This window comes from Centruroides vittatus, unplaced genomic scaffold, assembly GCF_030686945.1.
Source record: "Centruroides vittatus isolate TY-2023 unplaced genomic scaffold, ASM3068694v2 contig_711, whole genome shotgun sequence".
In the NCBI taxonomy this organism is placed as follows: domain Eukaryota; kingdom Metazoa; phylum Arthropoda; class Arachnida; order Scorpiones; family Buthidae; genus Centruroides; species Centruroides vittatus.
The window spans coordinates 85,448-101,755 of record NW_027122451.1 but is presented as its reverse complement, the minus strand read 5'-3'; the positions used below and the strand labels follow the sequence as shown (position 1 = coordinate 101,755).

General features: G+C 34.0%; 1 protein-coding gene across 2 annotated transcripts in view; it reads left to right on the top strand.

Annotated features, from left to right (window-relative positions):
* The window catches only part of LOC136980570 (putative zinc finger protein 66), a 39,052-nt gene extending 23,143 nt beyond the window's left edge, over positions 1-15,909 (top strand). For both annotated transcript variants that reach the window (XM_067276705.1, XM_067276706.1), the window contains 4 exons: positions 5,228-5,384; positions 13,668-13,822; positions 13,904-14,048; positions 14,398-15,909. In XM_067276705.1, coding sequence (XP_067132806.1) covers positions 5,228-5,384; positions 13,668-13,822; positions 13,904-14,048; positions 14,398-15,614 — 1,674 coding nt within the window. In that variant the 3' untranslated portion in view covers positions 15,615-15,909. The remainder of the gene's footprint in view (positions 1-5,227; positions 5,385-13,667; positions 13,823-13,903; positions 14,049-14,397) is intronic.
* Positions 15,910-16,308: the final 399 nt, after the last annotated feature.

The window sequence follows — 16,308 nt, the reverse complement described above, 5'->3', positions numbered from 1 at the left end:
ATTTTTGTTGAATATAATTTTGCTGTATGAAAATAAATGTGATAGTACTATAGAAAATTTCATGCTGAACTTTGCTGATCTGCCTTTCTATACATCCACAAGAGCCGAATTATCGGGCTAGAGTCGGCTATAATAAATAAATAATTAATAAGACAATTTGGCACTAGAGCTTGGCGTTAGGCGCCATCTCTTACTAAACTTAATAATTATAATTAAATTAAATAAATAATTTTAATAATTTGGAACTGGAGGAAAAGAAATTGGCCCGAAGCGGGACTCGAACCCGCAACTTCTGCTATCTGTGCAGACACGTTACCAGTTACGCTACCCGGACCTTCAGTCCAATCGCCTCCTCCAGTATATATAACAGTGGCGTGCCGTCATTGAAGCGATGGAAGCGCCGATTCCACCTTCCAATGACCTTCCCTTGTATTTTATAAAATATAAATTTTCATATATTTAACGTACTTTGAATTAATTAAAATGAATATTTTATTATAACTGCATTATGTATCTTTTACAAATTTCTATACTACGTGTGAAAAAAAAACGATAAGATTGCTATTGTATATTCGAATAATTCGTTGGCGAAAGAGTGTCGAAACCGGGTCAGTTTCTAATCAGCCAGATTATATAGGCATTAGCACATGCGGTTTACAGTGCACCAACCTCACCCGGTTTAGCTGGTAGAAGCGAGCACAGCGCGTACGGAGTCCAACTTTATAACCCGGACCGGTTCTGAGCTGTTAGCCAGCCCTGCCTGTCAACTTCCAAGCAGCCAGATTATAGGCATTGGCGCATGCGTTTTACAGAGCACCAACGTCACGGTTTAGCTGGTAGAAGCGACACACGCGTAAAGAGTACGCGATTATATATCCCGGAGCGGTTGTGGGCTGTTAGCCGCCTGCTAGATATTCGGGCCCACCCTCGCCCGATTATGTGAATCAACGAGCAGACTAGATCGACGGCGGGCCAACCTGCGGGCCAGCTACGGCTGGCGAAAAGTTTCTATCCGGCCCGCGAGATCTTTAATAGATTATTAAATTGGAAAAATAAACTAATTAATAGTTATTTTTCCAATTCTTTGTAATTTTCGAAAACGATAAGAGAAATAAATGTAGTAATAACTTTTTATTTATTTATTTCATATTTGCAGACTAAAAAAATTACGAGTCACAAAGGCATCATTTACAACCAAATTTAATGAATGAGACGTACAGTACATACAATGGTACATAAAAAATAGCTCTAGAATTTATTTTCCTTAAATTTACGATTTATATATCCGTTGTCATAAAAAATTTGTCTTTCCACTGTTTTCCCAAGACTACAGATATTCAGGTACAAAGTAACTGGTTTCGACTTATTTCTACTTAAGAAGTGACTAAATAATTAAGAGATTAGGGAATGGGGACATAAATAAAACCCTGTTGAAAGAGCCAGAATTTTACTTCAACAAAAGCTTAACAGAACCAATCACTCGCTCAGTACAGTGGGAAAACTGATTTCCGTGTATAACCTGGTATTAAAACGAATTAGTTAGATTTTTACAGCTACGGTGAAAAATGTTTTAAAATTTACAACAGCCCTGTGGCGTCCTTTGAGATATACTAGTGATGCGACAAAAGAGGCATTTGACATTGACCGGTATCGGCACCTCGGGATTGGCACGCACACACTCACTACACACCTACCTGGACCGTCACTAGTTCCATCCATTAGCTACTCGTATCAAGATATTTGACTAAGTGGATTGTTTTAAGATTTAAAAAGTAAAGAATATTTTATGTTATTTTTATGTACGTTTCTTTACAAAGCTATATTTTAATTATAATTTTCTTTAAAAGTATATTAATACAATCGAACAATACATTGTACCAGGTATGTATATCCACCACACATTTTATTTCACCGAGTAAGTTTTTATAATTTATTTTTAATTTTAGCCCTTATATCGTGGCTAGCGATTCAGAATGTAATTGTGATATTAAAAATACATTTAGAGAAGTCTACAGTTTTTACTGGCTTATCGAACAAATGAATACGAATGGACCCTAGACCAGTGATTCTTAACAGGGGGGCCGCGGCCCCTGGGGGTCCGTAAGAAGTTTGCCGGGGGCCGCCAAATTATGCAAAATTTCCTTCGGAATATAATAAAAAGAAAATTGATGTATAATCGAATATCGTATTGAAAAGTGAAATAAGAAAGATAAAGTTTAACTAATTAGATTTTATTTATTTATTTTGTATTTCTTCCTACATACAACTTTGTTAGTACAGAAGAAATAAATGTAAATATGCTACTTACACCGCAGTATTTACTTCTTTTATTCCAAAGCAATTTTAAGAAACTATTAATGCTTGGAATTTTAAAAATAATTAGGAAAAATAGTAGGCTTTGAAAATTTAAAATATTTTTTGCAAAAGTTATGCAAAATCCTTACCACAATTGGGCGTTTTAGTTTAGTTTTAGCATCGACATTGGATCGATTTATCGACATGTTTCTTATTTTATTTTCTGTTAAAAATTAATGAGTTTTCGTGTTTAATTGTGAAGTTTGAATGTTATTTAAATAGATAATGAAATAATAAAATTATGATTTACATTTATTATATAAAAAATAAAGCAATAATAAAACAAATCAATTTATTATAGATAAATTATCAAATATAAATTATTATTAAAAAATGGAGGTCACAAAAAATTATGAAATATTTGGTGGGCGGAGAGTATAAAAAGGTTAAGAAACCACTGCCCTAGACCATCACTGACGCGCATTTAACTGATTGCCCCTGGAAGTCGGCTTCTTACAGAAACACAGCTTCCCTGTCATCAAATGTCACGGCACGCCACTGATATATAAGCTAACACGACGACCATCATACTGGAGGAGGCAAATCGACTGAAGGTCCGGGTAGCGTAACTGGTAACGTGTCTGCACGGATAGCAGAAGTTGCGGGTTAGAGTCCCGCTTTCGGGCCGATTTCTTTTCTTCCAGTTCCAAATTATTAAAATTATTTATTTAATTTAATTATAATTATCAAGTTTAGTAAGAGATGGCGCCTAACGCCAAGCTCTAGTGCCAAATTGTCTTATTAATTATTTATTTATTATAGCCAACTCTAGCCTGATAGTTGAGTGCCTTTGGGAGGACGTGGGCAATTAATGTGTCCCCAGCCGGCATTGTAATGACCGTCGATGGTCATACGGTAATGTTCTAGCCCGATAATTCGGCTCTTGTGGATGTATAGCTTTGTAACAGGTTAGTCGTTGTTTGTTGATCTGCCTTTCTCTAACAGCACCTGTTCTAACTTCAAAATACATTACTATACTATATACATACTTAGTATTGGTATTTTGCTTCTGTAATACAGGCTTACATTATAATATTTTTAAAACTTTTATAGTCATTATATTACATATAATAATCTACATTGTAATTGATATTTATAATGTACATTTTAAATAGTTTTAATAATGGCTTCTCACTTGAATGATTATGAGTAACATATTTCGATGCTCTTCAGAACGACAGCTATAATTCTAGCAAAGAGGACAGTGTGCATCATTCAATACCGCTAGCTTCTCATTCTGTATGGATGCATTGCCAGTTATACTACCTGGACTTGACTTCCATCCAATCTATCACTTCCATACATATTAAATTTTAGATACAACCATCCTCGGTTACTTAGGTGTCGACTGGAGACAACTTCAGTGCCCACGGCCTGTAATCATCCACTACAGCACTCAGCCAGCCATTACTTCACCCTGGCATAGCATATATATATGCATATGAACATCTCAATCTCATCAATTCTCATCCTATGTCAGGTAGTGAAGATGATATGGATGACAAAAAATATAGAAAAATTTTATTATCTGAGAATCCTTTTCCTCTTCCTTTCCATTTTAAAGAACTTTCTAGCTCTAAACATATGCATCCTACTGATTATTCTATTTCCTACTGCTATCTTTTCTTCACTAATCATCTCCCCTTCATGATGACAGAATCAAATATGTATTCACAGAAAGTCCGTCACAGTACATTGCATAATATTTCACCTCTATGGAGAAATTAGACTAAAATTACTGTAGCAGAAACAAAAGGCTTTTTGGCTACATGATAAATGCAGGCCTGATCAGAAAGCCAACAGTTGTCATATTGGTTACTTTCTGTTCACAAGAGACCTCTGTGATTTGGGAAAATGTTTAATCGCAGTTTCCCACCTGTGCTTTTTTTGTCTTGTTGATAATGCACGTTTTAATGGATAGTTTGTAAAGTCCAAGACAACCTGGTTGTGATCCCTGTATAAAATATAAACCTCTTCTGGAGCATGCTAACAAGGTGCTTAGGCAACATTATACTCTATGTTGGTAAATTAGTGTCATCAAAAGCATAGTTACAAAAAATAAAACTAATCTCGTGTATTTGCCTAATAAACATCGTTACTGTTGGGGGATTAAATTTTAGATGTTGTGCGATGCATTGTCTAACTAGTCTTTGGCATTTTACACATATAGAGGAGCCAAGTCAGTAGAAAACAAAGCCAATGTCCAGAAATTTGGTCTCAATTATACAGTAGTGAAAAACTGCTTGAGATTGGTACCTGAACAAGGGATATCATTTTTTTGTCAAAAATTTCTTCATATCTGTGCTGTTTGATGTCATTGTCACCAAATAAGCACATAGATCATGGAAACAATCAGGACTACAAGGAAATTATGGCATTTTTAATTCAAAAATAGATTTTTAGTTGCTGAGAAAGTTGCTGGGCCTCTTCTTGCATGGGCTTTCTGCAAGAAGAAGCCATCTTAACAATAATTGCTAATAACTGTATGTCATTGGCAACATGTTGGGGCTGATAGTGCAAGAAAACATAAGAAATGTATGTTTGTCCAGAGAACATGTTGAATATCTGAAGAATAAGGAATGTAATCCACACAAACAGTAGGAACATTCTTAAAAACAGCATACACCACTCTAGTCTTACATACTCCAAATAAACTGGCATCATCTCTATTCTCGTAGCATTAAACCATTGATCAATACATATACATATTGAATATATGTAGTATTAATAGTTATAACACTGCTTAAATATTGTTATAATAGTTAATGCTATCATTTGTTATAATCATCCTTCGTGTTACAAATTTTAGCAATTCTACTTTCCTTTATAAATCAATTGTTATAATACTTTAATGAAATTTTTTCCAAAACAGTTGAAAAATGGAGAAGAGATGATACATAAAGGTAACAGTGCATATTTTCAAGAGAACTACATTTATGCGGATTTCAAATACGAAATAAAAAAAGAATTTGACGACGAACCCAACTGTACGAATGACACGTTTACTGTGAATGTGAACGAGAATAAAGGTATGTTGAAATAACAAAGAGAAAGTATTTTATTCCTAACAGATTTTTATAAAAATAGTGTCAAAAGGTTCTTAGAAATAAACAGTAATACACTAGCCCAATTTTTAAGTAATGCCTAATGATCTGCCAAATTATTGGGCTTATTTAATAATTAGATATAATTACTTTATATAAGGTTATTAAATTCATCTTAATATAGCCTGTTAATTCATCAGATTGTTTGGAGTTCATGGAAATTTTTATTTTTGAAATTGGGACTGTCCATTAACGACATCCATATTCGAATGGAGGGAGAGGATTACAAGTCAGATAAAGAGGAGGGGTTGAGGTTTAGTGCATGTCCATTTATTACATTAAATTTTATGCAGTTTATGCATTTTATTATATTTGTTTCAACCATTTTGATCTGCAATTTTAATTGCAGACCAGAATTTAAAAAACCTTGAAAAATAAGCACAAGACTTGAAAGATTGCCTGAGCAAAAAATGTTTGCGATAAACATTTAGAAAACTGAATATTTAGAATGTAGCACTCAGATAAATAGAAAAATTTTAATATATTACTAAGAAATTATAAAAACTACAAATTCAAATACTTAGGCTCCTTTATCTTGGAAATCTCGAATGTGATACAAACTGCCAGGATGAAATAGAGAGAGGTAACTGGAGTGCTTTGCAATAAAAAGATGCCAATGCATCTTAAAGCCCTGGTCACACTATGTGATTTCCAGTCGCGTGAGCGACTACAACCGCAACTAGAAACAAAAAGTTTGTTCTACTTGCGACGGTTGCGAACACGCATCCAATCAGAAAACGTCTTTGTGACATGTCATACTTTGTGTTGTGTATTTGTAAACATATCTTGATTATATCATTTGTATTAACTCAGTTTCAGTACATTTAAATGCTATATTTGATATAAATCCAGTGGTGATATTCGAAATAGTTAACAAAGGGTTTCTAGTAGAAAATTTTTCCCTGACAATCACCGACAAACGAAATGGAAGTTTTGGCTAGAAATAAATACAATACCTTTTCTTGTGATATATCTAATAATCAGTGGCGTATTTGGAACGTAAGGGCCTCTGGGCGAAGACCAGGTAACAATAGTATATTACTGCTGTCAAACTTTTTTTTTCTTTTTTTTTTTTTAGGCAGAGAAATTTTTCACTCCGAATGGCACTGCTGATAATAGACAGATGTCATCATCTCTCGAAATGCAATATCCTTTTTATTTTGCTGTCCATAGCCCAACACGTGTTCCACAGCCATCTTGTATTATCTCGCACGCGTGAGATTGTGGGATCTCTCTTATGACTGGATCTAGTTTCAAGAACTCTCGAGTTGATCGCGATTAAACCTTGTTTCGGTCGAGATTGAAACGGTCGAAAGAGATCGCGCCAAGACATAGTCCCCGACTTTGCTCACAATCTAGATTGAAATGCTTGGTGTGAACAGGGTATAAGGGTCTAGTTTAGTAGTATTACACATTATAATACGTATATTTTAATATATTTTTTAAAAAAAAACAAAACTACTGAGAAATGTTCTGTGTGTTTAACAAGGTTTGGAAAACTGAAAATTTTAACAACGGGTTCGGCCGAACCCGTTGTTAAAATTTTCGGCCGAACCCGTGCGAACCCGCTGAATATCACCACTGTATAAATCAAATCTGAATTTATAAAAGTTATTGTTAGATTTATTTTAAAAAGTTTGAATACTTTTAATAATACTGTATACAATTGAATAAAATAAATGCTTATCCCTTTCCCGGCCAGGGTACCGATCTATCGTTACCCTGTTAAAAATCGATTTTTATAAAATCTATCGACAACAGATGTCAGCACTTGACGGTATCGTCTTGTTTATCGTCTGTTTCACATATTTTTGTCCAGGTGGTGTTTTGTCGATGTAAAAAATTTTAATTATCGATGTTTTTTCCTTAATTTTTCATTTTCTGATAATTTTTTATTTCATTTTTAGCATATTCATGCAATAATATTACTATAATAAGTTCATTCGGCTATAACATGTTAATGCATCATAAATATTCAAGTTATGACCTTCAGTTCCAATATTTTATATATTTTTTTAATTTTTAATTATTTTTTAAATCAGCGAATGTTACATCTATTGCTACTGGTAATCATATGTTTATTACGAAAATAAATAATCTTGTTTGATATAAAATGAATAAAGTATATTAGTTCATTCACAGCCTACAATAAGAAACAGCCTAGTCATTTGCTCCGAACACGTGTGTCGTTTCCTGAGGCGGTTTGCACATAGTCCTCACTAGGAGCGCTGATGACCGGACTATTCGATCAAGTGATCAATGCTAATTCTGTTGTAAAGACGTGGTTATAATATATTTAAAAAATTCAAAATTTTGAAAATATTTTACATCAAGATATTGGTAAATTTTTATAAAGTTTGATTTAAAATGGTTCATTGCTCTGTGCCGTTTTGTACATCAAATAAATCAAAAAAAGATGGAACAAGTTTTCACGAATATCCAGCGGAAGAGAGTTTACGTTTAAAAAGGATAAAAGCTGTCAGTAGAAAAGGTAAGATTTATTTAATACTCCATAATTAAATAATGTAGGAAAAACGAATAATTTTATAACATCTATGCTACTTGCCATTGATGCTACACTTTTGCAATTATTTTATTATATGCTGTAAGGGTTCGTGCAAAAACCGACGTGTCCCATATTTCCAAATCTTACTTCCCTTCCATTCTCTCTCAATCCTGCCCGAAACGACGACCTCTCTCGCAGAAAGGATGTTTTATTTGTAATGCTAAAGGCCACCAAGTGATAAATTGTCCTAACAAAATCAGATCACAAATAACATGCAAAATATGTAAAAAAGGTAACCACACTGACAAAGACTGTTACTTCAGGGCAAGATCTAAGTGGTGTGGTGTGTGTAAGAAGAACAACCATGCTGAAGAGGACTGTTATTTTAGACCTAAAATTGACCATAATACATTCAACAGAAGAAGTAGCCAAGAGAAAGTGTCCTTCTTAGCACAGTCAAATAGAATCCTAAGAGATAAAGAATTTGTGGTTGATTCAGGTTGTACAACACACATGACAAATGACATCTCTTTGTTGAAAGGTTTTTCCAAAAATACACAAAGTGTGATGGTAGCAAAGGACTGTGAATCAATGAAGGCATATGGAGTAGGAAGAATTGAAGGTGAAGACTTTATACTCGAAAAGACATTATATGTGCCTGATTTATGTACAGACTTGTTGTCAGTTAATGCTGTCACTGAAAATGATGGTGAAGTCACATTTACCAAAGATAAAGTTATTATCACAAAAGATGATGATATTATCTGTGAAGGTGTAAAGCAGGAAAATGGACTTTACACAGTTGCCCTAAAAACGACAAGTAAGGATAGCTCTATGATAGTCCAAAGCAAGACTAAAGCAAACAGTAACAGAAGTATACCAAAAAAAACTGAAGCTCAACTTTGGCATGCAAGATTGGGACATCCTGGAATTAGCAGCATAAAGAAAACGATTAACCTAGTCAATGGAATGAACATATCAGGGAGAGATTGCGAGGAACTGGATCATACATGCCAAACTTGCATCAAAGCCAAACAAACGCGACTACCTTTTGTTAAGGAAAGACAAAGGGCAGAACGAGCTCTGCAAATCCTGCATACTGATGTGTGTGGCCCTGTAGAACCTGAAACATGGGATGAAAAGAAATACTTCTTAACAATTATGGATGACTACACCCATTATGCAGTGATATATCTACTAAAAAACAAATTTGAAGCCTCTGAATACATTAAAGAATTTGTACTGGAAGCAGAAGCTCTTCAAAATCTAAAAGTGTCAAAATTGAGATGTGACAATGGAGGAGAATACTCCAGTAATGAGTTTAAGAATTGGTGCAAAAACAAAGGAATTGTCCTTGACTATAGCATTCCCCATACACCTCAACAGAATGGAAAATCGGAAAGGCTCAATCGAACAATTATGGAGAAAGCCAGAGCACTACTGTATGAATCAGGGGCTGAAGAGAGGCTCTGGGGAGAGGCTGTTAGAAGCTCAGCTTATCTTCTTAATCGTTGCCATTCAGACACAGTAGAAGTGACACCTGCTGAAAAATGGTATAAAAGAAGGCCAGACGTGTCAAACATAAAAGTATTTGGTTGTGAAGCTTACGCCAAAGTGCTAGGACACATAAAAAAACTCGAGTCTAGGAGTAAAAGACTGATTTTCATAGGATATGCTCCAAATGGTTTCCGTCTGTGGGATCCAGAGAAAGAGAAAGTAATTATTGCTAGAGATGTAGTGTTTAATGAACACAGAAGAGAAAGAGCCGAAGAAAAAAATAAAGAGGTGTACATAAGATTAAGGGAGGAAGCAGAAAATAAAGAAGGACAAGATACAGAGGAAGTGCAGGAAACGCAAGAACCGACAGAAGATGATGAAATTGAAGAGGAAATCCCTGAACAAATAGAAGTTGAAGAGAGCAAGACAAAAAGAGTAAGAAAAATTCCCAGCAAGTATCATGATTATGTTCTGATGACGTATCAAGAAGCAATTGCTGGAGATGAAAAAGAAAAATGGATTGCAGCAATCAAGGAAGAAAAGGAATCACTAAATAAAAACAATACTTGGGAACTAGTTAATGAAAATGAAGCCAAAGGAAAACGAATCTTAACAAACAAATGGATATTTAGACAAAAAGAAGATGGACGATACAAAGCAAGGTTAGTAGTTCGAGGGTGTGAGCAAAAGAACACTCTAGATATTGAAGAAATATTTAGTCCTGTAGTGAATGCGAGCTCTCTCAGAGTTATCTTTGCATTAGCAGCCCAGAAAAATTACTCAATGATCAAATTTGATGTCAAGACTGCTTTCCTGTATGGTGAAATTCGTGAAGAGGTATTTATGAAAGTACCTCAAGGCTATAATGAACGAGGAAAGATCTGCAAGTTGAACAAAGCATTGTATGGTCTCAAACAAGCACCTGTAACTTGGAACAGAAAATTTACCTCAGTTATGAAAACTAAAGGATTGATGCCAATAACTACAGAAAAATGCATCTTTAAGAATAACAATGGTTCTATTATATTAGCAATATATGTTGATGATGGAATAGTAATAGGAAAAGACATCTCTGAGTTAAGAGACCTAGTGAAAAGTCTTGAAGAAGAATTTGAAATTAAAAAAGACGATGATCCAACAACCTTTCTGGGAATGGAAATACATAAAAATGAACATGGAATAAGATTGACTCAGACCAAATACTTAAAAACGACACTGGAAAAATTCAACATGGAAAATGCAAAAATAGTGAACACTCCAGGATTGAAAAATATTGATAGAGGCATAGAACCAGAAAAGAAGTTCCCATACAGAGAAGCTGTTGGAAGTTTGCTCTATCTTGCTACCAGAACACGTCCTGACATTGCTCATTCAGTTAACATAGCAAGTAGATACATTGAAAATCCCACAAAGGAAGATGTAATTGCTTTAAAAAGAATAATGAAATATTTGATAGGGACAACAGAAAAGGGAATACAATATAATCGAGAACATGATGCAGAAACAATTAAAGCCTTTTGTGATGCTGATTATGCTGGAGATGATGAAACAAGAAGAAGCACTACTGGATTTGTAGTAATGTATGCAGGAGGACCAATCAGCTGGTGCTCAAGGCGTCAACCTATTGTTGCATTATCATCCACGGAAGCTGAGTACATTGCAGCTGCAGACTGCTGCAAAGAAGTGCTATACCTAAAATCCCTCATCCAAGAACTTATATGCAGGGAAGTAAAAGTTGAATTAAACATAGATAATCAGAGCTCAATCCATTTAATAAAGACTGGAATAATAAACAGACGCAGCAAGCACATTGATGTACGCTATCACTTCATTCATGAAAAGTTTCTGAGTGGTGAGGTGGATGTGAAGTTTTGTCCCACTGAAGCTCAGATTGCAGATGCACTCACTAAACCCCTTGGTAAGACTAAATTTGAGACACAAATATCAGCAATAGTCAACTGAAGAATTAAAAAACTCTAAAATTAGGGGAAAGTGTAAAGATAGTAAAAAAGGGGGATAATAATTATTATTGTTGTTGTTGTTGCTACTGTTATTATTATCATTGTTACTGTTGTGATCTAGGTAATTTTAATGTTCTTTAATTCTGCTATTTGTGTTGTGGGTATTTCCCCACAGATGGCGCTCTGGTTCTATGTATAAAAACAGAACCCTTTGTTGTAGCTGACCCCTTTTTTCCTTTGTGTGTAAAAGAAGACATGTGTTAAATAAAAGTGTTATACTAAAGTGATAAAATCTAGTTCTTTGTCCCTAAAGCATTAAAAACTTGAACAATATATAAGTATAAATTATATTCATATGGATATATCCCCTATATCCTTCGACATTCGAAAGCCTTAATTCATTCATCAGCTGGTGAAAGCATGATTGTTTAGCCCGTCGATTTTCATTTTGCCAAGTTTTAACCCAGCATGAATGTTTTTTTTTATTTTTCTCTTCGTATATTCTCACCAGATCTAACAAAATTATTGTCCTTTTTCTATTATTTATTCCAGAAAAGGAACTGCTTGCTATTTTAATAAGAAAAGTAGCTAAAATTCTATAAATACTTTGAAGTAGAATGTAAAATGTCTGTAAACTCACGAAAGTAGACAAAAACAAGCTACTGTAATTTTATTGGTTTATTATAGGGTCGTGTGTTCCGAGTTGCAACGTCAATGAACAATGTGTGACCACGAGAAGATGCGCGTGACTCGCGCTTGTCGCGGTTGCAGTCACCTGCGTGGCTGCAGATCGCATAGTGTGACCAGGGCTTAAGGCAAAAATTCATAAGTCATTTGTCCAACCAGTAGCAATGTACGGGTCGGGATGCTGGAATGTCACAAAGAAGCACGAACAGGCACTAAACATCATGGAAATGAGAATGTTAAGATCATTATTGAGTCTTGTGTGCTTTCATCACGTAACGAACAACTTCAGAAAACAACCAGGAGTTCGACCAGTTATGGACAAGATGCGAGAAACTTGATTAAGCTGGCACGGACATGTTATGCACAGCAATGACAACTCAATGGGTAAAAGTATTCTCTATTATGACCGAGGGAAATTAGACCTCGTGGACGCTCCAAAAAACGGTGACTTCACCAAATCACAGAAGATACGGAAACAATGGGAATTTCACCAAATGATGCACTAGATCGGGTAAAATGGAGGAATACATGTAAACAAGTGGACCCTGCACCAATGAGGGATAAATGTTAGAAAAGAAGATTATATTTATTTTCAAATTTTTTGTCTTGTTTTTACTTATGGTATCTGGCATTCATAAAGTGATAACGGTTTTAAGGGGAGTTGAGTTTTCTTGGACATGTGAAGAGGAGAGGGCTTTATGGTGGAAACTGGGACAAGAGAGAGAGAGAGAATAAAAGTTTTATGAAGAATGCAGATGTAATTTATGGACAGCCCCTAAGGAGATTTAAGCAAGCCCTTCAAAGTATTTCTCTTGAGCAAGAACACACTTGCTAGTGCTTGTACAGTACATCATCTCGAAGCACCTCTAGAAGCCATTTTCCTCCACTTGGCATGGGTTAGCTTTTTCAATGTTCTGAATGTTCCTACTTTTCACATAAGTGCTTACATATTCATACATATTAATTAATTATTTCTGACTTACCATGTGCCTCATTCAACATGTTTAATATATGCCAGTGTTTTGTTCTGGAAGTTACATTCTGTTGCTAAACTGCGCTCACAACAGGCAATAATAAATTCCACCATGGATCATTCTGCTGCCTGTATGTGGGTGCATTTGCAGGAGCAAGAATAAGTTGAAAGAGTGCTGCATGAAGTTGCAGCTCTCTTCATGTTTACTTATTTGGTTGTACGCTATATTGAGTTTCAACCATTTCTGAGAATGTTTTGATGCCACTAATAAAAACAAATAAGATATTAGCCTACTGTTATCAGATGGGTTGAAATCTTAATTAATTTACATTTTATATTAAAAGAAAAATATTATCTATATTTAAATATCTTTAAGTTATTGTCAAGTTTTTCAAGTGTTTGAGTTTTCCATAAATCCAATATTTATTATTTTGTACATAGGTTTTTGCATATTGTAAAGCATTTCATTAATAAAATATTACACTTGTATATAAAATGATGTGATTCAGAATTCAGTAACTTTATTTACAGCAAGTTTTTAGATTTCGTGTAAAACTAATTCTAAGCTTTATTTATTTTTCTAGAAAACTTACAAGAGGAAGAAAGATATCTCGTTACAAAAGAGTTGCAGTGGAATAATAATAATCCTGATATTCTGCTGGACCCAAAATTAAAATTACAATGCAAAGTTATTTGTGAAAAAGTGAATTTTGAAAGTGAAAAAGCACAAGCTTTAAAGGTTAGTAGCATTAAAATGAAATATGGAAATGAAGAGTAAATAAATATACTGTAAATGTAATTATTTTGTTTCTAATTCTAGTCGCGGCAGAAAGAAATTGATGTATCAAATATCAAGAACCACGAAGGTTGTAATTTCTCTTATCCAGTCAACAATAATAAATTATGTGATTCTTCTGATTGTACAGAAATTACAAAGTTGTCTTCATCAGATAAGGAAATTGGAGGTAACAGATATTACTTTATTCATTTTTATATACAGTGTGTTTAGCAATGTAAGGCCATAACATTGGGAATAGACTCATTATGTTTATGTAAATAATCACTAAATTTGCAAAAGTTATGCAGCAACTTGTAAAACTAATAAGAATAAAATAAAAATATCTTTTGAATCATGTTGAAATGAAATACATAATTGAGTGTTTTACTTGTTTTAATTTTCAATAAATGGAAATTAAATATTTAAGTTATTGAAGATATTTCATCTCAAATTTCATTTTTATTTTGATATTTTAGAAAGAAGTTTACATTTAATTAACTGAAATTTCGAATTTTATTTCATTTTTCTCCTTTCAGGAAATGAAGAAACGAGAAAGAATGTTTTTACTGATAACCTCAACAAAGGGACTCATACGAAGAACTGTTGTAATCGTATTAACCTCAATCTCATGAAAAATTACAAAAGAATTAGTAACTCAAATCCAAAATTTATTATTAAATTGAAATTAGCCAGAAATCGGGTTTTGAAAAGGCATTTATTCATTTCGTCAAGAAAGAGGCTGGAGTGTTATATTTGCAAGAAGACATTTTCATATAGTATACTATATGGCAATCATCTGTTTGAACATTCCAATAGAAGAACTTATGCTTGTAATGTCTGTAAAAAACAGTTTTTCTTCAAATGTTATTTCGAGGAACACAAAAAGTCACATATAGAAGGGACTCCGTTTTCTTGTTCAAAATGCAAGAAGCAATTTAAACTTTTGTCCGAACTAGCGAAGCACAGGAAATATCATTACAAAGTTAAACGTCGCTCGAAAGTCTGCCACGACCCGTGCAAACGTGCTGTAAAGAAAGTTAAGCCGAAGAAACTGATGTATCCTGAAAATAAACTATTTCTGTGTGAGATTTGTGGGAAAATATATCATGATCGAATTTATTTTGGGACCCATTTAAGGTATCATTCTGATGAAAGGCTATTTGAATGTGAAATCTGCAGAAAAAGTTTTAAGACAAAGACTGGTTTGAAAGTACACAAACAGTATCATTCCTATAAAATGCGTCGTTCATGCAATTGTAAACTCTGTGGAAAACAATTTAAGAGTAGATATTCCTTACAACAACATCAGAAGATTCATAGCAACATAAGAGAATTTCAATGCAAATTATGCACCAAATCATTTAAATGGAGATCATCATTATTGGTGCATCAGAAAGTTCATTCGGGCGTGAAGTCTTTTTTGTGTGAAATCTGTGGTAAAGCATTTAAGGCCAAACGGAGTTTAACACATCATCAGATATGTCATAGCAAAGAAAGATCTTTTCAATGCAAATTCTGCACCAAATCATTTAGTTTCAGATCAGCTTTATTGGCACATCAGAATCATCATTTGGATGTAATGCCTTTCTCTTGCGAAATTTGTGGAAAAGCTTTCAAATCACTGTTGTTACTAATTGAACACAACGTGCGTCATGTCGACAGCAAACCTTTTGAATGCGAAATTTGTCTCGAGCATTTCAAAGTGAAATCAGCTTTAATATCACACATTAGAATGCATGTTACAATAGCCTAAAGATCTTGCGTGCGACATCTGCAGAAAGAAATTTTAGCAGAAAGCAAAGTTAAAAGATGCATAGAAGAACCCATTCTAAGAAAAGGTATGAATTCTATGAAAGGTATTTTAAGGCACCAAGTGATTTAACTATGCACGAAAGAACTTGTTTAAAAGAAAGACTTCAGACAGATGGTTGATAAACAATCTTAATTTGTAAATTCCTGTTTTATTGAAGTTTAAAATTAAAACAATGCATACATTTTAATTTGGGTATGAAATGTTAAATTAAAATATTACATTTATCTGACTCTGGAGGTGCCTAGTTGCAGCTGTGGAAAAGTTGTTTGTAACTCAAAATATTTTTACTTAGCGTTATTTCAAATGAATTTTTGTCACTTTGTAATTTGTACTTGTGTATAAATGGCTGAACAGACAAACCGATTAAGACGTTTTTAGCTGCTGTTAAGAACCTCTGTTCAAATCAAATTATAATCCTCACAAGTTATCAAGGATGAACATTTTGATTCAGATGTATTGGGCCTTATTAAGACACTCCATTGTTTGTCTGGCTGAACTCTTAATATGAAGAAAGGTCTTTTAATATGTAGAGAGCAGTAATGTTAAATAATAAGTACGTCCTTGCCACGAGATTAGTTATAAAGTTTGGTTTTTCTTTTTTGTTATTTCAGTTCTTTTGCTTTAGTTGTTAACT